This window comes from Kryptolebias marmoratus, linkage group LG4 (genome assembly GCF_001649575.2).
Source record: "Kryptolebias marmoratus isolate JLee-2015 linkage group LG4, ASM164957v2, whole genome shotgun sequence".
NCBI lineage: Eukaryota > Metazoa > Chordata > Actinopteri > Cyprinodontiformes > Rivulidae > Kryptolebias > Kryptolebias marmoratus.
Genome location: NC_051433.1, coordinates 2548 through 25987, shown reverse-complemented (window position 1 = coordinate 25987; position 23440 = coordinate 2548). Strand labels below are relative to the sequence as shown.

General features: G+C 41.5%; 2 protein-coding genes across 4 annotated transcripts in view; one reads left to right on the top strand and one right to left on the bottom strand.

Annotated features, from left to right (window-relative positions):
- The window catches only part of LOC108251241 (phospholipid transfer protein), a 14012-nt gene extending 6438 nt beyond the window's left edge, over nucleotides 1–7574 (bottom strand). The window contains exons 1-6 of one of the 2 annotated variants that reach the window (XM_017441460.3): nucleotides 7468–7574; nucleotides 2489–2621; nucleotides 1753–1852; nucleotides 1534–1662; nucleotides 884–1039; nucleotides 578–641 (exon numbers count right to left, since the gene is read on the bottom strand). In XM_017441460.3, coding sequence (XP_017296949.1) covers nucleotides 578–641; nucleotides 884–1039; nucleotides 1534–1662; nucleotides 1753–1852; nucleotides 2489–2600 — 561 coding nt within the window. In that variant the 5' untranslated portion in view covers nucleotides 2601–2621; nucleotides 7468–7574. The other variant, XM_037975529.1, reaches the window with a different exon arrangement.
- A 1635-nt stretch (nucleotides 7575–9209) lies between these two features.
- ddx27 (DEAD (Asp-Glu-Ala-Asp) box polypeptide 27) lies at nucleotides 9210–20294 on the top strand. Of its 2 annotated transcripts, XM_017441459.3 has the most exons (21): nucleotides 9212–9423; nucleotides 9997–10146; nucleotides 10235–10294; nucleotides 10370–10541; nucleotides 11240–11292; nucleotides 11902–11988; nucleotides 13651–13756; nucleotides 14086–14259; nucleotides 14365–14515; nucleotides 14590–14689; nucleotides 14792–14933; nucleotides 15005–15158; nucleotides 15253–15334; nucleotides 17416–17593; nucleotides 17681–17787; nucleotides 18908–19001; nucleotides 19199–19293; nucleotides 19386–19506; nucleotides 19813–19909; nucleotides 19998–20057; nucleotides 20131–20294. In XM_017441459.3, the coding sequence occupies exons 1-21, from the start codon at nucleotides 9340–9342 to the stop codon at nucleotides 20147–20149; spliced, it is 2286 nt and encodes a 761-aa protein (XP_017296948.1). In that variant the 5' UTR covers nucleotides 9212–9339; the 3' UTR covers nucleotides 20150–20294. The 2 variants fall into 2 exon arrangements, with proteins under 2 accessions (XP_017296947.1, XP_017296948.1); XM_017441458.3 differs by lacking the exons at nucleotides 19998–20057; nucleotides 20131–20294 and having other exon boundaries at nucleotides 9210–9423; nucleotides 17416–17787; nucleotides 19813–19913.
- The last annotated feature ends 3146 nt before the right edge of the window (nucleotides 20295–23440 follow it).

The following is a 23440-nucleotide window of genomic DNA, read 5'->3' as shown; positions in this document are numbered from 1 at the left end:
ATGGACACAAGTCTGCTGTTGAACAGGACAAGTGTCCACTGTCTAACAGGACAAGTATGGACACATGTCTGCTGTCCAACAGGACAAGCATGGACACAAGTCTGCTGTCCAACAGGACAAGTATGGACACAAGTCTGCTGTCTAACAGGACAAGCATGGACACAAGTCTGCTGTGGAACAGGACAAGTATGGACACATGTCCACTGTCTAACAGGACAAGCATGGACACCTGTCCACAGTCTGAGGACAGGAGATGATCATTAGTAACTTGCAGCAGTGCTGTTTCTGTGCTATGATGAGCTCTAAACCCTGACTGAAACTGATTATTTTATTATTTTATGTATTTATTTTAGTGGCTCTAATAGTCTGAGTTCAAGACACAGAGAGGAAAACATAAAATATCATAATTTGATTGGTCCCATCAGAAATACAGACAGTTCAGAGGCAGGTGGGGCAGAAACATGGAGTACAGACAAAATCAAGTCAAAGACAAAATCAGGTCAGATAAAGAAACAAGTCGGGAAAACAAACAGGTCAGAGACAAAAAACAGGTCGGAGGGACAAACAGGTGACTTACCTGCTTGTTGAGGTAGAAGCGTAAACCTGTCATCAGAAATTTGCCTAGAAAGTCATAAACTTTCCTGAAAAAAAAAACACAAATGTTTCTGATTAAGTGAAGTTTTGTGACATGACAATGTGAAGAAACATGACTGACATTTTTTTTGTCATCAATAAGTGATTGTTTGGATGTTATGAAACAAGAATCAGAGATAATTTAAAATGATCTGACCATCTCCACCTGAATGACAATATTGATCCATTATCTGATTTTTTTTCCTATGGATGTTTAATCTTTATTTCTTACTCCATTTGTGCATTTTACCCAAGCGTTCCACTGAACTCTGCTCTCATTTTTCTTATTTTGGCATCACAGGTGACGTTATTTATTTTCAGTCGTCCTTCATCATCTCTGCTCAGGTGTACAGCCGTGTTGATGTTTACTCCTTCAGCTGAAGCGTTGATGTGTCCTGTGTCATAGCTGAGAAAAACATCAACAATTTCAGATTTTTAGTTTTTGGAAACTAAAAGATGGTCCTAAAACCATATATTTTTCCATTATCAGAATCAAAAGAGAAGTATGAAAATTTGAAAGTTATTATAAAAATACTCAAACTTCTCTCTGATTTTTATTTAGGTTTTCTTTGGACCTTTTGTCAATAAAAGTGTCCTCAAGGTCTAATCTGAATCTGAAAACTGAATCTGCAGTTTAACCAGAGCAGTGAAACACTGCCACCATCTGGTCACACAGAGAGTTACAGCCCTGTGCCTGGCAGACTGTAACCCAGTCAGGACTAAAGAAGACAAATAATGGCCCAACTTTATTTTTTATTTTTTCCTATGATGAAAACCTCAAATGATGTCCTTAGGAAAAAAAACACTGAAAACCCTATAGTCAGTGCTAGTAGTCCTACTAGTGTTAATGTTAGTGCTCTACAGTACAATAATTAACGTGTGTTCTGCAGGAGAACTAACAAGAACCAGTAGAGGATCTGTCGGTAGAAACTCAGGGAGATGGATGAGTTCTGAACATCGAACAACAACCCAACATCAGGGATGAATTGCAGGTCGGCGTGAGTTAAATTCAGCTCCTTTATTTTCACACTGTCAATAGATGAGAAAGGCAGAAACAAATTCTTAATACAAAGATCACATGACCAGCATTGCTGTATAACTTTCAGTATAATGTCGTACTTAGTGATGGTGTACTGGAAGCGTCCTTCTTTGCCCTTCATCTCTGGCATACTGATGTTACTGAGCTCTTCTTCAACAAACTTCTGAGTTTCAAATTTCACTATAGACACAAAGCACACATTGCTTTGTTAAATAACACTGAACACAAGTCCGCTGTCTAACAGGACAAGTATGGGCACCTGTCCACAGTAACTTTCAGCAGTGCTGTTTCTGCTATGATGAGCTGTAAACCCTGACTGAAACTCCTCAAACAGATTATATCTGTCCAGATGTTCACGCAACTGATTTTAAACTATTTTTTTGAAGAATCTTTGAACTGGCTGGGAGATTAGATACAAGTGTATAACTGGCCAGAAGTCCAGAATCAGGGTTTCTTAAGTAAAGGTTTAACCCTCCTGAAGCTCTCGTAACTAATGAGAGGAAGAGAAGTCCTTCTAACTTTGGGTCTAATTGACCCAAAGGCCATGGGAGGGTTAATTACAACAACCGTAAAGCTCTGTAATACATAACCAATCAATACAGACAAATACAAAATGGAGATATTAATTATGGGAAAAACCTTGTTAAATTGTTTGGTTGGGATGGGGTCTAGCATGGTTTGGATGAAGCTATTATTTTGTTAATTTGGAGAGCTCAACAGGACATAAATAGTCCAAACACAAATCAGTTTCTGATTCAGGTTTGCCTTGAAATATGCATAACTGTTTGACTTGGGATTAAATATCTATATACTTACACATCTCCAGTCCTTTGTCAGTGATCCGGATTTTACAGCCAGCAGGTTCAGCAGCAGCCATATTTGACACCAACAATAAGGGGAAGAGCAGGGACAAGACACAGGAAGTCATCCTGAACCAGAGGAAGCCGAGCTGAAACAAGAAGATAAACTAAAGCAGGGATATTTAACTAAAACCCTAAGGAGGTCCAGTTAGAGAAAATCTCTTGAGGCAAAGGTCCAAAAGATCATCAACTATTTAGTGTGATATAGTCAGTATTTAAGTAGCCCAGCAGTCATGTCAGCATCTGCATGTAATCAATACCTAACTATCAAATCAAATAAATATAATTTACTTTTTGAAAATACTTATTGTCACGTAATAAATAACTAACACATACGTATAACTGCTGATATGTATAATCCCCTCATTTACTGCTTGAAAAGCAGGACTGCCTTTAAAAGTAAAAGAAAATAAATAAAATGTGAAAAGTGGGCATGTTCAAATAAAGTGCTGAACTTGAGAAAAATGAAGGGAATGAAAGCTCAAATTTCACCTTCTGTTTCACATTTTAACTCAACTGTGCCAACTAGTGATACAGATAATTGTGGTGTTTTGGAGTTTGTGTGTGTACTTCCTGGTGGGCCGTCTTTGACGGTTGATTGGCAGCTCTTCGCCACTCCTTCCACACCTGCAGCGGATCATGCTCGTCAGGCGATCGTGGGTACTTAAGGCCGTGGTGGGAACCAGACCAGTGCTGGAGCATTGTTTTTACCAAGTGGTAATGTGCCAAGCCTTCGTGTTAATCGCTGACATTTGTGAAACCTTTTTGAGAACCTCGTGTTTGTTTCTGCTCTACACCTGCCTAGGATTACCTGCCTGTTTCTGGAACCAATCTGGTCTGCATACGGAACTCGCCACGAAGCTAAGTACTCACCTGTTTACCTGTGCCTGTCTGCCAACGTTACCGCTGCCACCTGGAAAGAAGAGACTCACCTGTTACCAACTGGAAATACCACCAAATCTTCGCTGAAAACTATACTTACCTCATCGTCTCACCTGCGTGCTGTGGATCACGCCTTCCTCTGTAAGCACACTCTCCTGGAAAATTACCTCGTTCTACCTTACCTGCTCTTTTCCTGAAAAGACTCTCAGACTCACAAAGTCCTGGTTCCTGTTCATCCTCGCACATTTCCCTCACTGTAAATAAAGTCACTTCCGTTACGTTGGTCTCCTGTGTCTGTCGCCAAACTGCTCCATTAGAAAAAGTCTGAATCCTGGCAATAATAAATCCTAACAGATTTGAACAATTTTCTCCTCTTTTATTCAACTCTGCTGGGATTTTGTTTTTCTTTTCTCTGTGAGAAAATTGAACTCTTGCTTGTCCTGCCATGATTTTAAATCTGGGCTTGGATGGAGTCGGAGGCATTCTCATACACGTGCAGGTGCTTGTTGGTGAGCCTGGAAAGATATTTAGTTTTGATGATGTTTATTGTGGAGAAAGCTGCCTTACAGTTGTGTGTGGAACCAAACATTTCAGGACCTGTGTGACTTCCTTTGAGACAAACTGATCTGTCCTTTCCCTGAAGCCTCAAATTTAGTTCATTCAGATGTAACCTAAAAGGCCACTTTGTCCGTCTGTTTCTCATTTTCTGAAAATTGTGTTGTCTTCTGACTTCTAATGGACAAGGAGGCACAGAGGACAGATTGGTGAATGATGCAATGGTAAGCTATGAGCTAAGGATTATCTTTTAGTCTTGCTACAACTCCTTTCTCTCTCCAAATCATAGCAGGGCTTCTTTTACTTATCTGAAGGGGAATGATATCTAACAGGTCTTCACAGAATGTTTTCTGGTCTCTATTGAAAAACCTGACATACATTAACTGTTGAACATTGTCACAAATGTCAGAGGACTCATCCACAGCTAGGCCTGCAAATGGTGCCTTATTCATGCCTTCATCTAGCTGGGTTAGCATTCTTTGACAACCTTTCCATCAGAAAAGGTTTTTTACGTTGACCCAAAATCCAAGCAGCACTAAGGGAACACTCAGAACAACTGTTGAGCAGTGATCCTGGTGGACTGGTTATATTGGGCTCTGAGGCTACTAAATGTTTGTGATCTGACTTCAGATTTCAGTCGGTACATTTAATTAAAACCTTTGTGTCTCATAATGGTGTTTCACATTGCCACTTTTAATTAGTGTAACAGTTTCTGAATATATATATATATATATATATATATATATATATATATATATATATATATATATGATACACTGGTTCAGTGCTCCCCCTGGGGAGTATGAACAGAAAGGAGTCTGTCCATTCCAGATTAAATGCTTTGTTTTCCCTCTCTGCTTTTCTTGTTTAGAGAGCAGCATTTTAAAAATGTATTTTACTCTCCCCTTTTCATGTGTAACTTGCCTCTCTCAACTCTCTTGTATGCATTCAGTGTTTAGTGCCTCAAATGAAGAACTTGGTTTGCTGAGTTGTGGGACGGCTTAATTTGTCTCCGTAGCTGATCTAGCAGGCCTGACCTACAGCTCTGCTTCTGTAATAAAGTAAAGGCTGTATCTTCAGAATATTCTCAAGGATGATTGATTAATTATCTTTACTCAGCCTGCAGCTGAGTGGGTGTTATTCTTTATTTGTTTGTTTGATTTTCACCCCGAAACATTACTATAATAGCTTTGCTGTTTGTGTGAGGTCACATTAGTTTAGTAAGATGGACTACAGCTTAGCTCTGGACAAACTGTGACCACATAAACAAATGTATTCACACAAAAGGGGTCTAGGGTTACTGCAGGAAAACATTCTCAATGCACACTGTACTTAGCACTATTCAATTGGAATCCAATGGCTAAGAACCATTTTTACTGTTTTAAATAAACAAATCTTAACAGCCTTTTAAATTCAGTTCATTCAGGGGTCTGATGGTTCTTTAATTGTTCTCCTCAGTCCTGTTGCATTTAATTTGTCTGAGCTGCAGGGCAGAAACTTTCAGACAGTTTGTTCCTCTGTTGACTTTTAATAAGATGAAACCCTTTTCATGAGATCCCAGTTTGAGACTTGGACCAATTCAAGTTAAACTTGTTCATTATGGCCTTTAGGTTTTTAACTTTTAACAACAGAATATAAGAACATTAGAATTTTGAAGTGAATATAAAATCAGGCTTGAATCGTTTGAAATCTTGAAGAGATTAAATAAATTTCCAAGAAAAAACATTTTTTCAGTTTTACACCAAGGAGTTTACCTGAAGTTTAAAATGTTGAAAAGAATGAAGACATAATCAGAAGGAAATGGTCGGAGCTGCAGTCTGTGTTCGGAACAGAAAAACAGAAACCGGGTCATGGTGTTGCTGGCATGCAATGGGGGGTGGGGGGTTGGGGGTGAAAGAAGGGTTACTGCAGGTCAGACAGCTTTTTAAAATGGATGCCACAGTGTGAGAGATGTTTTCAGCTGCAGCTTCCTGTTCACACAGCAGGACAATCAGTCGGTGAACTCCAGGACTACAGTCCATCTGATCAGACCACAGTAGTGCTCAGAGCTCTGAGTGGGATGTTTAAAATGTTTCCATCAATGATCAAACAGAAACAAACAGAAATGACTTTAAAATACCCAGAAATGCAGAAGACCTGTGAGTCACAGCTCAGGGTCTAAAGTACTCACCACCACCTTGAAGACAAAATGCTTGGAATACTTTAACTGCTAAGTTAAAAGCACAGCTGTCCTTAACTCAACAGCTCTGAAGCTTCAAAAAACCTTTAAAACGTGGAAAGCCTTTACAAATATAGACACACAAACTCAGCTTGTAATCAGTGTTTGCTCAAAGAGCCAATCAGAATCCAGCTGCTGTCACCACATGTGTTTAACCGCCGCCAGCAAATCTTTCATTAAAACTTCAGGAAGGTCAGTGGAGCCTTAAATCCCTTCACGTTCTCATCAGACAGATGGTTTCCACTGATTTTTACTTAACATCTTTATCTTTAAGCTCAAGTTTCATTCAGATCAAATTTAAACATTTAAAGACTGAAGTGACCTCTTGTTAATCAGTTTTTACGGTTTTTATTTAACTTAGGAATCAACTATAGAATAAAACTAAATCAATAAAAACAAGTCAAACTCTGACATTAAAGTAGCCTCTTACAGTACAGGAAAAATTAATTTGATCTGCTGCTTCTTAACTTACAGAAAAGAACAGTCTCCAATTGTATGATTGTTTTATTTTAATAAAGAGAAAAAGAACAAATTAAAAATCCAGAAGAAAAAAACATTACAGAAAAACTTACAAATCGATTTGCATTTTATTGATTAAAATAAGTATTTGATTGATCCCTGACAACTCAGCCAAAATTTTGGCTGAGTAATCTGGCACACAGATTACAATAATCAATCAATCAATCAATCAATTACAGACCCTCTGCATCTCAGCTTATGGGTATAAAGCCATTGTGTCCACAGATTCAGTTTTTTGTTTGTTTGTTTCAACCCTTCCACCACCATGGACAAGACAAAAGATCTGTCCGAGTACTTCATCAACTAAACTGTAGATCTGCACAAGACTGGAATGGACTACAAGACCATCAGCAAGAAGCTTCGTGAGAAGATGACAACAGCTGGTGCTATTATTCAAAAATGAATAATCTCTCTCTGTCAAGAGCTGCATGATAGATCTTCCTCATGGGGTGAGGATGATGATAAGAAAGGTAAGAGATCAGCCCATAGCTACACAGGAAGAGCTTGTTAATAATCTGATGGCAGCTGGGACAGAGGTCCACAGAGGTCCAAATCTGGACTCTATACCAACACAGAGGTCCGAAACTGAAGCTAGAACCTGAAGGAAACTGAACTCTAAATAAACAACAAGTTCTCCAAAACATTCAACTTACCTACTCATGATGACACACTGTTTATTTGTTTGTTTATCTGTTTGTTTTTCTCTAAGGGCTTCTGTCAGCAACTGATTTTTTTACTGTTTGTCTGAAGAAGGAACTCACTGATCAGCAGCTGAAGGAGGAGTTCTGACCCGTCAGTCTGTGGTTGGTTCTTTCTGCTCTTCTCTCTGTTCTGTCTGACCCGCTCACCCTTTGTGCAGACTTTTATCCCATGGGACGGACTCCTCCCCCTGTTCCAGCATCCCCTCGTCTGGTCTGATTGGTGGATGGAGTGAATACGTTCCTGCAGTTAGAAGGAGGTTCAATAAAAGCTGCTGGTGGTTTTCTTTCCTGAAAAAAATAGTTTGTTGTTTGTTTTTGATCAGTTTTCTTTTGGAAGATTTTGAAGATAATAAATGAGATTTTCACTGTTACAATACAATAATACAACGAAAGTGCTCAGGTCGCTGGCCGCAGGTCCCAGGTCCCGATATTAGGGCTCAGGTCTCAGGTCCAAAGATCAGGTCCCAGGTCCCATGTCTAGTTCTAAGGGCTCAGGTCTCAGGTCTCAGGTCCAGAGATCAGGTCCCAGGTCCCATGTCTAGTTCTAAGGGCTCAGGTCTAAGGTCCAGAGATCAGGTCCCAGGTTCTAAGCTGCAATATGTGAAATTGCACATGTGCAGTACGGACGGCTGCAGCACGAGTAAATCAGAAACAATAACAATGGCAGACAGCAGAGTGCTAATAGAAAAGTCAGTGATTTAACCTCACTGTTGTTCCAAACAAACATCAGTGTATTCATCATTTTAGATGTAACTGCTTTGATGCTCATGAGACTGGTGTCAGCGCCAGCTAGTGGCCTGGCATGGAAACTGCAGCAGATTCACAAGCACAGGATTATTGTGAAAACATGTAACTTTTTCCCAAAAAACATCAGAAAATCTTTCCAAGAGGTCAGTCCAGTGTGAACATAGCCTAAAAGCTTGAAATTCTTTAAGTTTCAGTTTGAAAAAAACGCTTTCAACAAAGAAGGGAAGACGTCTAATTGCCTTAAAAAAACAACTAAAATTTTAAATGTAGAAGAGGGTTTTTAAATTGTTGAAAAAACAACCAGAACCAAGTACTTAGGGTCCAGGAAAACAGGGAGTGAGGTAAAGAGGTGAAGAAGAGAGTCCAGGCAGGATGGAGTGGATGGAGAAAAGTTTCAGGAGGGATTTGTGACAATAGGGTGGCAGCAAAGGTCAAAGGTCAAAGAAAAGGTTTACAGACAGTGGTGAGAGCAGCCATGTTGAAAAAGAAAGAGGAACCAGAACTGGGACGGGTTCCTGCTGCTGTGGACCCCTAGAGTTTGAATGAGCTCTAAGTCTGTTTGTTTTAGAAATGAAACCAGTCTAACCCGTGAGACAGCACACTGTGAAGCAGCTCAGTAGAGACTCTGTGATTTGGTTCTGTGATTTGGCTCGAGTTGGGTCATCCTACTGTTGATTAGAACTAAGGTTGGGTTCTGGAGTTTAAAAGCTGTGAAAACACAAATGGTCTCAGCTGGTTTCACTGAACTGTGGAGTCTAAGACACAATAAAAACCAGGTCTCCGGTTCAAAACTGCTGGTCTGTTTCAGTTTGACAGGACCTCCACCCCCACAGATCAGAACATCAGAAAACCAGAACCCTCAGCACTCTAGACTAAGAACAAACACTGAGATCCGACAGACAGAAGCAGCTCTATGGGTCCCAGAATCCTGGTTCTGTTTCGCTCCAGTTTCTGTGTGGTTCTGAAATGGATCCCCCTCTGGCTGCTTTATAAACACAGTGACTTGTCCGCAGCAGCAGGAGGCGCTGAACAGCAACAAGATTAGGACGAGAACCGGAAGCAGATGATGTCACTTCCGGTATCGTCTACACGTGTATGTGTAGGACTGAGTGGAGAGACCCTTCAGAACCCTTCAGAAGCTTTCATGATCCTTCGGAAACAACTGGACCCGCCTCACTGTAAATTATGTTTGAGCAGTTCGGGCTGATCGGAACCATCCGAGACGAGGACCAGAGTCCGGAGGAAGCCGACACCGAGTCCGAACCGGAGGTGAGTCGATCCGGACCGGACCTCCTCTGCAAACAAACAAGTTGTAAACTTCCAGTTGAATGGAAACAAACAGACTTTGATTGTCCGGGTTCGGACCTTTATCCCTCGGTTCGGTTCGGTTCGGTTCAGTTAGTGAGCAGATCCTGAGTTCTGTTGCGGAAAGTCAGAGGTTTCCGTTCTGTTTAAACTAGATATTCACGGTACCAGAGGCCGAACTGCTCGATCTAAGATTAACCCTGAGTTTAGGTAAATCTAAGATTAACTCTGAGTTTAGGTAAATCTAAGATTAACTCTGAGTTTAGGTAAATCTAAGATTAACTCTGAGTTTAGGTAAATCTAAGATTAACTGAGTTTAGAGGAGAATGAACTTCCTGTCTCAGAAAGAGTCCATCACCATGGTAACGGGTTCTGTGAAGTAAACCAGCTCACCGGCAAGTTAACTCAAAGTAAAAGGATGAACTCAGAGTTGAACCATCAGGAAAAACATTCCCTCGTCTTCTGTGACAGTGTTGTTTTTTGTAGCTGTTGTTTACTCCTGTTGTCGTTTATTTGTTGTTGTTTACTCGTGTGTAGGAGGAGCCGATCATCTTGAACAGGAAGAAGAAGTTTGGGAGTCGCGGGACAAGAGACTTTAACTGTGACTTTGAGTTTGGCGAGCGAGATGGGCTGAACCTGGATGACAGCTGGCCAATGACTGATGTCATGCAGCAGCTCAAGAAGAAGGTAGAACCCAGCAGAACCTGAAGGAGAAAAGTCTTACTGCAGCAGAACCCTTTCCAGACATGTCTTCACCTCTGTTCTGTGTTTGCAGAAAACTGTCACGACTTTAGACCAGAAAATAGAGAAGATAAGGAAGCAGAGGAAAGCTGAGGTGAGTTGTTGTTTTGGGTTCACTTCCTGTTTGGGTTCACTTCCTGTTTGAGTTGTAGTTTTCTTTGATCTGCAGGAGAAGTCCTCTCAAAGTGCAGCAACTGAAAGTTTATCAGGAAAGATGGAGGAGGAGGAGGAGGAGATGAAGCCTGTTGCAGGTGGAGCTGACAATGACGAGGAGGAGGAAGAAGAGGAGGAGGAGGAGGAGGAGTTTGGCTCAAGTGATGAAGAAGTTCTCACCAAATCAGGTGCTGTGATCTGAGTTTATTCATTTGAGTTGTTTGTGGAAAGATGTGATTCAGCTTAGCAAACATTCAAGAAATGACGTTCAGGATATATTTCAGAATCAAAACACTTCATCCCAAAGCGAACATATAAAGACGTTTAGGGGCTTTTGGACTTTAGTTGTGAAGTAGTGCTGAATGAGTTGATCTGAACACAGGAAATATTTAAAGAACTTCCAGAAATTACCGAGGGAATCTTTCCACAGTTTTTAACCTTTAAAGGATGTACAAAGAACATCATCAAAAGAATCTAACGAGATTGAGTCAGCTCCTCTGGATGATTACTTCTTAGATGATACGATTCATCTTTTATCCAAAAGACTTCCCCAGACTGAAGGAGTCTTTTGGTCCAGAGGAGCTGACTCAATCGTGTTAGATTGTTCTGCCTGGGTTATTGAGCATGCATTAGGACGTTATCAAAAGAACATTTTTGTGACTAAATTCAACAAAAAATCAAAAATTTGCTTCAAAAACTTATTGAAGTTCAGAAAAACCTTTTCAATCACACGCACATTCATACAGAAAAAGGTCAATATATTTTCACTTTCAACTAAATAATTGCAAGAGTAAATAAAAATAGTCCCATTTTATTATTTTAAAGCAAATAAAAATAAAATAGTAAAAACTCTGGCCTAACTTTTTTTTTGTTTATTTCCTGTTAGACACTCTGAGGGAGAAAGAACGTCGAAGGAAAAAGAGGAAGGTGGAAGAGGAGGTGATGAAGAGAAGCAGCAGATTTGACAGATTAAGGAAGGCCTCTGCATCCTCCATGAGAAGTCATGAAGTCGGCTCTCAGTCACTTAGTCATAAGATGAGAACGGCCTTATTTTTGTTCTCAGAGCAGCTTCTCGACACAATGCCCAACTGTTTCTCACAAGGGTTTGCTCCAAGTGTTGTGTGATTGGTCAGAAGTTGTTGTGGGCGTGGTTAAAGCCGGTGAGCTTTAATGGAGTTATTCTGCTTCTACTGCTCCTCTGAGAAGCAGCTGGAGGCTTAGAAAATACAGCCATCTTTACAACTGTTCCAGCAAAACTTAGAAACCTGTACACCTAAAAAGACCACAGAGACACAGCAGTCAGTTTAATAAACACATCTGGTCACAGTAAGGGAAGCAAACATCTTTACAAGAACAGGAGAGCTGAGAACCTGGCAGGAAGAGGGAGGAGCTTCCTGGGAGGTCTGAGCCGAGTGTCTTGTGGACAAAGAAAGATATGTGCGAGAAAGAACGTTTTGTAAATGCGATTCGACTTCATGACGCTTTATGGGGTATGTCAGAGCCTTTAATCTGCTGCGTAACCATGGTAACGGCTGTGTTTGTCTCCAGGTTCCAGAGTCATTTAATGAAGATGCGTCTCAGTACAACGATAAGCTGACCTTTGAAGACATGAACCTGTCCAGACCGATCCTGAAGGTAAAACACCTTGAAATAAAAAAAAAAAAAAACTGAAAGAAGCTCTACTGAGAGTCCAGGCTCTGATTTGATGGGTCAGCTGGTACCAACTCCCTCTGACTGCTCCTACTGGCTTTGCCAACATGCTCTTTCTTTTTCCAAACAGACCCCGCCCACATGTTCATCTCTGTCTTAAACAATCCTTTCTCTAGCTCCTCCTTTTTCTAGACGACCTCTTCTAATTTCAAGTAGAATCCACTCACAGACTTATCTTCACCACAAACCTCTCTAATTATTTCTATTCCTTGTTGGCTCCGCCCACAGTCTACCCTCTCTCTCTCCCCTCTCTGTCTCCCCTCTCAGTCTCCTCTCTCAGTTTCCCCTCTAAGTCTCCTCTCTGTTTCCCCTCTCAGTCTCCCCTCTCTCTCTCCCCTCCCAGTCTCCCCTCTCTCAGTCTCCCCTCTCTGTCTCCCCTCTCTGTCTCCCCTCTCTGTCTCCCCTCCCAGTCTCCCCTCTCTGTCTCCCCTCTTACTCTCCCCTCTCAGTCTCCCCTCTCTGTCTCCTCTCTCTGTCTCCCCTCTCAGTCTCCCCTCTCAGTCTCCTCTCTCAGTCTCCCCTCTCAGTCTCCCCTCTCAGTCTCCCCTCTCAGTCTCCCCTCTCAGTCTCCCCTCTCTGTCTCCCCTCTCAGTCTCCCCTCTCAGTCTCCCCTCACAGTCTCCCCTCTCTCTCTCCCCTCTCAGTCTCCCCTCTCTGTCTCCCCTCCCAGTCTCCCCTCTCAGTCTCCCCTCTGTCTCCCCTCTCTCTCTCCCCTCCCAGTCTCCTCTCTCACTCTCCCCTCTCAGTCTCCCCTCTCTCTCTCCCCTCCCACTCTCCCCTCTCAGTCTCCCCTCTCAGTCTCCCCTCTCAGTCTCCCCTCTCTCTCTCCCCTCTCAGTCTCCCCTCTCAGTCTCCCCTCTCTGTCTCCCCTCCCAGTCTCCCCTCCCAGTCTCCCCTCTCAGTCTCCCCTCTGTCTCCCCTCTCTCTCTCCCCTCCCAGTCTCCTCTCTCACTCTCCCCTCTCAGTCTCCCCTCTCTCTCTCCCCTCCCACTCTCCCCTCTCAGTCTCCCCTCTCAGTCTCCCCTCTCAGTCTCCCCTCTCTCTCTCCCCTCTCAGTCTCCCCTCTCAGTCTCCCCTCTCTGTCTCCCCTCCCAGTCTCCCCTCCCAGTCTCCCCTCTCAGTCTCCCCTCTGTCTCCCCTCTCTCTCTCCCCTCCCAGTCTCCTCTCTCACTCTCCCCTCTCAGTCTCCCCTCTCTCTCTCCCCTCCCACTCTCCCCTCTCAGTCTCCCCTCTCAGTCTCCCCTCTCTGTCTCCCCTCTCTGTCTCCCCTCCCAGTCTCCCCTCTCAGTCTCCCCTCTGTCTCCCCTCTCTCTCTCCCCTCCCAGTCTCCTCTCTCACTCTCCCCTCTCAGTCTCCCCTCTCTCTCTCCCCTCCCAGTCTCCCCGCTCAGTCTCCCCTCTTCCTCTCCTCTCTGTCTCCCCTCTCTCTCCCCTCTCACTCTCTAAGCAAACTGTGTAGAAATGCGTCCTGCTCTCAGCAGGTTGCCTACTGGATCCACGCTCCCTCTTGGTCATGTTCACCAGGTGGTTGGTTCTCACCGTTTATGGATTTTTAATTTTTTTATGACTTCCTGTTTTCTTCCTGCAGGCCATCACAGCTTTGGGCTTTAAAGAACCAACACCCATCCAAAAGGCTTGCGTTCCGGTTGGTCTGCTGGGCAGAGATCTGTGTGCCTGTGCGGCTACTGGAACAGGTACCAGCGGCATACTGGGACCAGTTAATTTAAATAAGGTTATAATTAAAGGAGTTTTAATCAGTTTAAAAGAGCACGACTGAGTTAGGAAGCTTATGCTCCAGGTCTGAAGAAGAATGGAGGGAAAGATGGGAGTGAGTCCACAGCGAGCAGCCCTGGCCTGTCCTAAATAGACAGAAATATAAGCATTTTGTTGGGACAAGTAAATAAACCTGGAATAGATGTTACATTTTACTAATAAAGATATTAACTAACAGGCTTAGGGTTAATGTTAAAGCATGTAACGAACTGTGACCAGTTAATTTAACCAGATGATTTGCTCTCTCCAGGGAAGACTGCAGCCTTCATGTTACCTGTGTTGGAGCGTTTGGTTTATAAACCCAGGACAGCCCAGGTGACCCGGGTGTTGGTGCTGGTTCCTACTAGAGAGCTGGGGATTCAGGTTTACTCGGTGGCCCGTCAGCTGGCCCAGTTCACCTCCATCACTACCTGCCTGGCTGTTGGTACAACCTCTTTCTGGATGTTCGACGACCGTTCAAACTGAACTAAGTTTTTTCTGGTTTCTGCTTTTGGTCCACTCCTCACCTGACCTATTTTGTTGTCTCCAGGTGGTTTGGACCTGAAATCTCAGGAGGCAGCGCTGAGGGCAGGACCAGATGTTCTGATAGCTACCCCCGGTCGTCTGATTGATCACCTTCACAACACTCCTAGCTTTGAGCTGAGCCATATCGAAATCCTGATCCTGGATGAGGCCGACAGGTGAGAAGTTGCACCTCCAGAGAAACAAGGCATCAGAGTTCAAGCACTCACTGGTCTGGTTCTGCTTCTGTCAGGATGCTGGACGAGTACTTTGAAGAACAGATGAAAGAGATCATCAGGTTGTGTTCTTACAACAGACAGACCATGCTGTTCTCTGCCACCATGTCAGAGGAGGTACGCGCCTTGGTCATGTGACCTGTGTTTGCAGGTGTATCATTGGGTCATGTGACCTGTGTTTGCAGGTATGTCAGTGGGTCATGTGACCTGTGTTTGCAGGTGAAAGATCTGGCAGCTGTGTCATTGAAGCAGCCAATCAGGATCTTTGTGAACAGCAATACAGATGTGGCTCCCTTCCTGCGGCAGGAATTTGTTCGTATCCGACCGCACAGAGAAGGAGACCGGGAGGCTGTGGTGGCAGGTAGGAACTGATCAACATGTGGTCCAGAACCAGGACAGGTTCTTCTTATACTAAGTGTTGTGTCTTCTCAGCTCTGCTGACTCGGACCTTCCAGGATCATGTGATGTTATTCACTCAGACGCGGAAGCAGGCACATAGACTGCACATTCTGCTGGGACTGATGGGTCTGAAGGTCGGAGAACTTCATGGCGAACTGAGCCAAAACCAGAGACTGGAGAACCTCAGGTAAATGAAAAATGTCCTGGTGCAAGGGTTATTCCGCTCCTGTTTTTGTTCTCCACAGTCTCCTGATTTTTCTTTGTTCTCTTGTGTTGTGCAGGCGGTTTAAAGATGAACAGGTCGATATTTTGGTGGCAACAGACGTGGCAGCCCGAGGTCTGGACATCAATGGAGTGAAAACAGTGAGAGTTCTGTTGAAGAATCTGGAACTTTTAGTCAAGTCAAGTATTGTCAAAAATTTATCTAACAAAGTTAACACAGAAGTTTGAAATTGCATTTCACCAGTCTCCAATGTGCTATTAAAAAACATACAAAACATAAAACCATAAAACGTAAAAATATTGACAATAACCCCCCCCACCACCACCACCCTGTACAGTAAAAAAATACAATCATACAAGTAGTGTACAGTAATACAGATACTGTATGCAAGTGCAGTGAATAAATGTTTATGGAATGTTCTCCAAAGTCCTTGAAATGTTCATTTAGTTTTCTTCAATGAGTTGATTAATCTTATAGCTTGTGGGAAAAAACTGTTTCCCAATCTGCTTGTGCGACACACAGCTGCGGTAGCGCTTCCCTGATGGTAGTAGGGAAAACAGTTTGTGTGCCGGGTGAGTGGGGTCTTTCACTTTGAAACTGTGTGAAATGTAAAGATCCTGAAGGGCTGGTAGAGGCGATCTTTTAGGGCCTATCCACGCTAACTGAGATATGTTTTTTTTTTTTTACTTCTCTGTCACACACTAACATAATTTTTGGAGATTTTTATTAATATTTTCAAAGTGAAGATTTTTAAAAATTCAGTTTTTGGTGAATCTTTTATGAAAAGTAAATATAGATTACCATTTATTTGCAGTGACCGTGGAAGAAGTCATGATATGATAGGGTTCTGTCTCAGCCAGTTTTTCTGCTGTTTACTGTCCTGCCAGCCTGGGATCCCAGCAGCTCAGGTCTGCTGGAAGACAACTAACGGGAGCTACTCTTGGAGGATCTGGGCTGGCTAGTTAAAGGTTTTTTAGCGGTGCAGAGCTGAGCTTCCAATTCAGACAACTTTGCTGCCAACGCTACAATAAGGCTTTGTTATGTGCACCATTATCACTAAAGAAGGCAGAGGAATAACTAAACAGCTGACACACAGTGCAAGTGAGAACTGGAGAAGCCATGAGAGAACCATAAGCCATGCTAAGCTAAAGCTAAAGCTAGCAGAGACCAAACAACAATAAAATCAAAAAGTGTTGCAAAACCTTAAAGTGTTTTAAGCACAATGTAATAGTAGAAAACAACTGTATAAAAAGTGCTTGTGTACTAAAACATGAAAAAGTGTCAGTCAAGATAAATCCAGATATTCGATGGAACAGTTCATCTAGCTATCAGGAAATGTAATACGCCTCACCACAAACACCAGCACCATTCTTTGACTGTGTTTGTATTTTGATGTTGTTTATGTAAATATTATTGCCACCTATTAGTTGAGAGAAATCTGCCCACACAACAGGTTGCTCTTCCTTTATACCTGCTTGTACATTTGGTAACTTTCCACACAGTCAGGAGGGGTCACGAGGGGAACAGAAGGGTTAAGATAAATTGATCAAGAGGAGGTAATAAAACATGAGGTAACAACAGACTTCCTGGCCCCTGCACCCCGGAGCCCTATGAAGATAAGATGAAAGGTATTCTAGCATTTTAAACTAAATCACAGTGACATGAAGGCTCTTTGTTTTTCCATAGTTCACAAGCAGGTTACATGTATTAGTCTTTACTCGCATGTAGCAGAGAATAGAATTGAAGATATTTTATTTCCCATTACATAGTGTAGCATGACTGTTTCTTCATTTTTATTAGAGTTTATGCTGTCCCTGCTGAACCACACAGGAAACGCATAAACTTTTGAGTTTTTTGGAAGTCAAAGTGGACAGACTTTATAAGATGTGGTTCAGTTTAAACTGTAGATGATAGAGCTCAACTGATCAAAAAAGTTAAGTTCAGTAGGAAACCCTGTACTATCAACCACGTGGTATCATTAACTGACTGGCACCGTTGATCCTGTGGTACCATTGACCACAGAGTACTGTTGACTAAGTGCTACCATGAACTGATTGGTATCATTGACCATGATGGACCAGGAAAAAGTCATTTGTTGCCTTTTTTTCCCCAGTTGTTGTCATGAAGACATTGGTGCAATTTTTAGGCAACTCTGTTAACATGAAGTTTTTCTTATGAAAGCACTCAGTCTGACTTGAACCTGTTTCTACCTGTGTTTCAGGTGATAAACTTTACCATGCCTTCGACAATCAAACACTACGTCCATCGTGTGGGTAGGACAGCAAGAGCTGGCCGTTCAGGACGTTCTGTGTCTTTAGTTGGAGAGTCTGAGAGGAAGATGCTCAAGGAGGTGGTGAAGTCAGCAAAGAGCAGTGTGAAGGCTCGTGTCCTACCACCAGGTGCGCATAACTGCTGTCCAAGAAGTTACAGAATACAGCACCTGTTCTACAGCTGGGCTGTGACTGAACTGTTTGTGTTGCATCCAGAGGTCATCCTGAAGTTTAGAGATCTCATCTCTAAACTAGAGAAAGATGTTGAAGCTGTGATGAAGCTGGAGCGAGAAGAAAGAGAGCTGGCTGCATCTGAGGCCAAGGTACACCTGTACATGTCCACTCCTGCACACATGAACCTGTACGCACCAGCCAGACCGCACACAAGCAGGATCAGTGTGCTGCTCAGTATGGGGGGTTGTGATAAAGTAAAGGTTCAATGGAATCTGCTGACCTCCTTAGATAGATAATGTTTACTAATTGGCATTTTATGTGAATGTTTTAGTCAGATCCCTGAGGCGACTTTTTACTGTGAATTGGCGCTAAATAAATAAACTAAATTGAATTAGTAAAAACTGGTCCAAATCAACCCATCTTTATTTCTAAACTGTACTCCAGAAATCTGGAGTGGCAGAGAAGTATGTTAGACTGGTACAGGACATGCATGAGGACCCCCTCAAAAAACCTGTACAGCCCTTACTGTAACTTGTTTTCAGCGTACAGGCTTTATTTCTATCTGTTAAAATTGTTTTCAGCATAATGTGATGAAACAAACAACAAAATATCACAAATAAATGTTACAGTTGCACATTTTTTTAAAGAGTTGCTGCTGGCACACATTGGTACAGTGCAGATAGAAGATATCTGAGTAGTCAGGAGGAATGTCGTGTGTCGTAAAGTTTTTTTTTTACTGGCACCAGATGCAGGACTTGTATCACTGGTTCTAATAGGGAAAAAAACTACATAGACATTTGTTTCTGTCTGTGCTCGAGAATGTCACAAAAAACAAGCCATAATGATGTACAGATTTATGCTGCTAATATGTTCGGCCAAGAATGCAGTTTTACAAGCCATGCACACAAAAATACATCAAGATTTTAAAAGATTGGCTTTTCAAAACAAACACAGACCTGCAGTCTACTGAACTCTGAGAGTCTGCGATCAAATGACCAACAAGACCTGAAGGATTCACATATTTTCGCCCAGTTTTGAGAGATTTTTATCAGCTAGTCTCCCAACAGTCGCAGCTCAGTGATCCAGGGCCTTGACTCTGTTATTTCTCAACATAACGTGATCTGAGTCTGAAATTCAGCGTTTGATATGCATTCCTCCAAGGAGTGCTATACCTTTACTTCGGAATATTCACCTATTCTGTTTCTTGCGCTTTGAGCACTAAACCCTGACTGAACCTGTGTGTGTGTGTGTGTGTGTGTGTATGCGCAGCTCAGTGTGGCTCAGAAGCGTCTGGATGGCTCCGCCTCCTGTCAGTTACAGAGAGTTTGGTTTCAGACGCAGCAGGAACGAAAACAAAGCCGCAGTGAGTACAAATACACACCCCTAATATCTGTAGTACTATTTGTACTACTCTGTACTGTCAAAGGTACTGCTGGAGTTTCATCTCCCTCTCAGAATATTCTGTAATGCTTTCCTGTCCTGTCCACAGTCCTGCCGTAGTCTTGTGCTGTCTCCCGGTTGTCTGTAGTACTCTGTAGTATACTGTACTGTGTTTCACAGTGTCGAAGGCCCTGCAGGACTTCGATCTCGCTCTCAGAGGGAAGAAAAAGAGAGAAAAGTTCCTGAAAGATGGCAGAAAGAAAAAAGAGCTGACGGTAAAATCAGTCTGAGCAGTCATTCTGATCAGCTTCTGTCACAGACAAACCTGACGGCAGCTCACTTTGTGTTTTCATGTATGATGTAACAGTCTGAGGAGCGCGCGCAGTTTGAGATCCTGAAGGCACAAATGTTTGCAGAGCGAGCCGCTAAAAGGGAGAGACGAGTAAAACGAGCAAGAGCGATGCCTGAAGACGAGACACCAATGAAAGGTCTGATATGCAGATGATACACAGAATATGGACAAAAAATACTAAGACATACATCAAAATACACACTGAATACAACGAAACGTAGCCTGAAGACGAAATGGTGCTGAAATGTCAGACACTAATTTTAATTTAATTTTTTTTTTAGTAAAACAAATTAAATGTGACTTTAAATAAGGTGTTTGTGTGCAGCAGCCAATCAAAAACCAGCAGGGGTTATAGTTTATAGCTGGGGCTTATGGTTAGGCATTATTGGTTATAGTTAGAAGTTATGAATTATGTTAGTTTAAACAAAATGTTTTTGTGCAGCGGCCAATAAGAAAGCAGCAGGTGGCGGCAGGAAGTCCGTGTTTGATGAGGAACTCACCAACACAAGCAGGAAGTCTCTGAAACGCTACAGAGCTGGGTGAGACTGTTTACCTATCTGTCTCTCACCTGATTATGTCTCACCTGTTTGCATATCATCCATCTACCTCTCACCTGTCTGTCTTTAGGCCGTCCTTTGCAGACAGGAAGCGTCTTGGATTGGACAGGAGGTCCTCAGGTGGTTCCAGGTGAGTCTCACCTGTGCTGTTTTTTGTTCTTCACCTGAGTTCAAAATGTCTGAGGTTCTGATGTGTTGTTCAGGTTCAAAAAGAAGAAATGAGGCAATGCTGGACCAGATGGGGGACCCACATCTTTGTTCGGCAACACAGTTTAAATAAAGTTTTAGTTTGTGTTTTAAAACAAAATACTCTTCAGTCTGAAACTTCTGTCATTTGTTTAAAAATAAAAATAATTAAAACTCCAAACTCTTCTGAAGTCAGTTTATCTTCTGGAAATAAAATTTTCACTTGACATGTCCCATCAGCTGATTAGTAATTTAAAGTTTTATGTTTGTTTTCATCCAAAGCTTGTGTAAGTTAGTTTTTCTCGATTATTTACACATTTTCTGAAAGCATTCCTCATACTCTCAGAACTCTATAAAACAAATCAAAAAAACACACACTTTAATTCTGCAAAACTAAACTTTACATTTAAAACAGTGTTATCTCTTCTTAAAACTGTATTTTGTTTTCAGCATCATATGAATAAACATCAGAACCAGCTGAACTCTGATGTGCTCGATGGAAAACACTACTTCTCTGTTCATCAGAACGACTTTTTCTGTTCAGTCACACTGACTATAGACTGTAAAATGTTGTTTTTATACTCAGAACACAAATATATTTGATTTGTCCCAAAAACGGTGAACTGTACCTCCCAGCCAACACAAAGCTGCACCTACAGACAAACAGAAGGATTTCCTGTTTACAGTTACAGTAAAAACTCTTCTGACCACATCACAACCAATGTTTCCCCTGACCAAGCAGTGGGGAAAGATCCAGCCATGAGAAGCATCACCTGCTGCCTGAAGCTCTGGTTGCTGGTTGTAAAACGGTGTGACAGGTGTTTGCCCATGAGTCAGTGTGCACAGCAGGGCAGGTAACTTAGAATGACAGAGAGTTCCTTCTGAAAACAAGGAGTTCCTTCATGAAAATTGTGCCAAATGCAGAAAATTGTGTAGTGTTTTGAAAAGAGTGTTTTAAAACTGCAATTTTGGTGTAAGGCAGGAATTGAGCTTGTAGTTTGACAGAATTGGTACAGGGGGGTCGGTGCATGAGTTACATGTTGTGGTCATTGTGTCTCAAGAACCAGTATTTGTTATGGTTAGTTAAGATTAGTTAGTGTTTGAATGTGTAAAGCTCAGGGAGGACTCCCGATGTGAAAAGTTATGTTAAAACTGTAAAGTAATACGTTTTTCTTATATAAGATATTAATAATTTATGTCACTATAGGCATTGTCTCTAAATATATAGGTTTGTTTAATTTATTGTGTTTAATTTATAGTGATTTTTTTCCAACAGCTCTTTGACCTGAGATTGGTCTTTGTCTTTGTTGTTGAAGACATGATGTCCTCCCAGACATTCATGGACAAATCTTTTTAGAGCTGGATTCCCATAAATTAAATTTTTGTTTCTTTTTCTTCTAGATTGTCTCCATGGTGAACAAAGTCATGGTGTGGGGTCCTGCTTTGTCTCCAAAAATTGTTTTAATAAGTTTTATGGGTTTTTGTTCTTCTGTGAATCTGCCCAACTGTATTACAACCAGGAACACGAGGACCAGGAGACGCAAAAGAGATGCATCAACCCATCTCCTGTCTCACCTTCTCTTCACTGTGGTTGGTGTCAAACAGACCTGGAGTATCGACTACAGTCAGAGTTTGACCTTCAAACTCTGCCCTTTCTTTCTTACACTCTGATGTTATAGAAGAAGAAGACAGCTGAGACTCAAAAACTTTTTTCCTAAGGATGGTGTTTCCTGTTACACTCTTCCCAACTCCAGTTTTTCCAATCAGCCCCATCCTGAGCTCTGGTTCCTAAAATTCTGTTGGGGAATTTTACAAAAACATTACTGATATGTCTAAATTTGCAGCTATCAATTAATTTCAACTCCCCAAATAAATTAAACAGGGAGGCATTTAACAAAATAATCTCCTGGTAACATTTTAGAAAATAATATTCTGGTAACAAACCAGAGTCAGATTTAACTCTTTGCTGAGCAGACTTGTAGAGAGTGAGTCGAACGAGTCTGCATTCACAACAGGTCGGTGCGTGTATCAGCCAGAAATGATTGTTTTATTAGAAACCATCAAAATTAACCAGCTGGGATCAAACTTCATTCACAAGAACTTTTCTAATAAAGAAACTTTAATTCTGTCACATTATATTATGCATCATTTACACAAGTTAGTTGTTATAAATAAAAACAAACACAGAAAATATATTAACATAAGAAATCACATGATTCAAAATAATCCAATAATTTCAGAATATTATAATCAACAGCAGTAAGTTTTAGACAGACTTGTTTTTTTCGATAGTATGTTTTTATTATTGAAAAACGGTAAACAGTAAACTGCAATATTATTCTGCATTTTAACCTTTTTTCATTGCTATTATACTTTTTTATAATATATTAAAATTAGAGAGAATTCATGGAAATAGAAAAAAATAGTTAAGGTCTATGTGAGGCCTGTACAGCCATGGCTAAATAAAAATATAAGAGACAGGAAACTTTTAGGAGAATAGCAATGACTTGAGATAAATGTTTAGGCTCTAACAGCTATACTTGAAGAAGTGTAATATTACGCTGCTTCATGTGGTGGGTCCTGCATAATTTAAACCAGCTGAATTAGACATAATGTAAAAGAAAATCATGAAACATAAAGAAAAGCAACCACTGAGTGCCCAACATATACATATACCCCTTCTGAGGAGTTGGAAAAAGCTTTCTCTGTAAATACCTTGTACAGCTAAGTGAGCAAGCACAGGTGCATTAAAAGAAAAAGATGTTACCTTTTGAACGATCTGAGATATGTCTTTGCACCTCTGCAGCTTTAAAGAGATTCTCATTACACATCTGTGTAGGAATGTTGTCATAAATTAAAGTTTTGATGAGAATCACACAACCATCAGTCTTGGTAATTCAGCTGCTTTTGTCAGCCTGAGGCACTCCTACAGCTTTTCCAATCTGTCACTTTATTTCTAAAGTTTGTTGAAATGCATGCAAAAGCTTTTAAATGATCTATGGTTTTAAATGCTCCCTATGCATTTAAATGTTTGCTTTTTACATTTTTGCTTTGTTTTTAAACGCTCACAATGGTTTTACATGCTTTCCAATGTTTGCTATGCTTTCCATTGTTTGCTACGCTTTCCAATGCGGTTTTCAAAATGCTCGTTATGCTTTTAAATGGTCATTATGCTTCTAAGTGTTAGCTATGCTTTCAAAAGTTTGCAGTGTCTTTCAAAGCTTTTCCAATGTTTGCTATGCTTTTAAATTGTCATTACACTTTTAAAAAGCACAAATTAAAAAGCTTGCTATGTTTTTATTAGCTTTAAAATGGTCATTATGCTTT

Coding starts and splice junctions, on each gene's coding strand:
- ddx27 (XM_017441458.3), top strand. CDS start 9,340: ATGTTTGAGCAGTTCGGGCTGATCGGAACCATCCGAGACGAGGACCAG. Junction 11,293..11,901: donor AGAGGAAGGTGGAAGAGGAG/GTGATGAAGAGA, acceptor GTTTGTCTCCAG/GTTCCAGAGTCATTTAATGA. Junction 13,757..14,085: donor CTGTGCGGCTACTGGAACAG/GTACCAGCGGCA, acceptor TGCTCTCTCCAG/GGAAGACTGCAGCCTTCATG.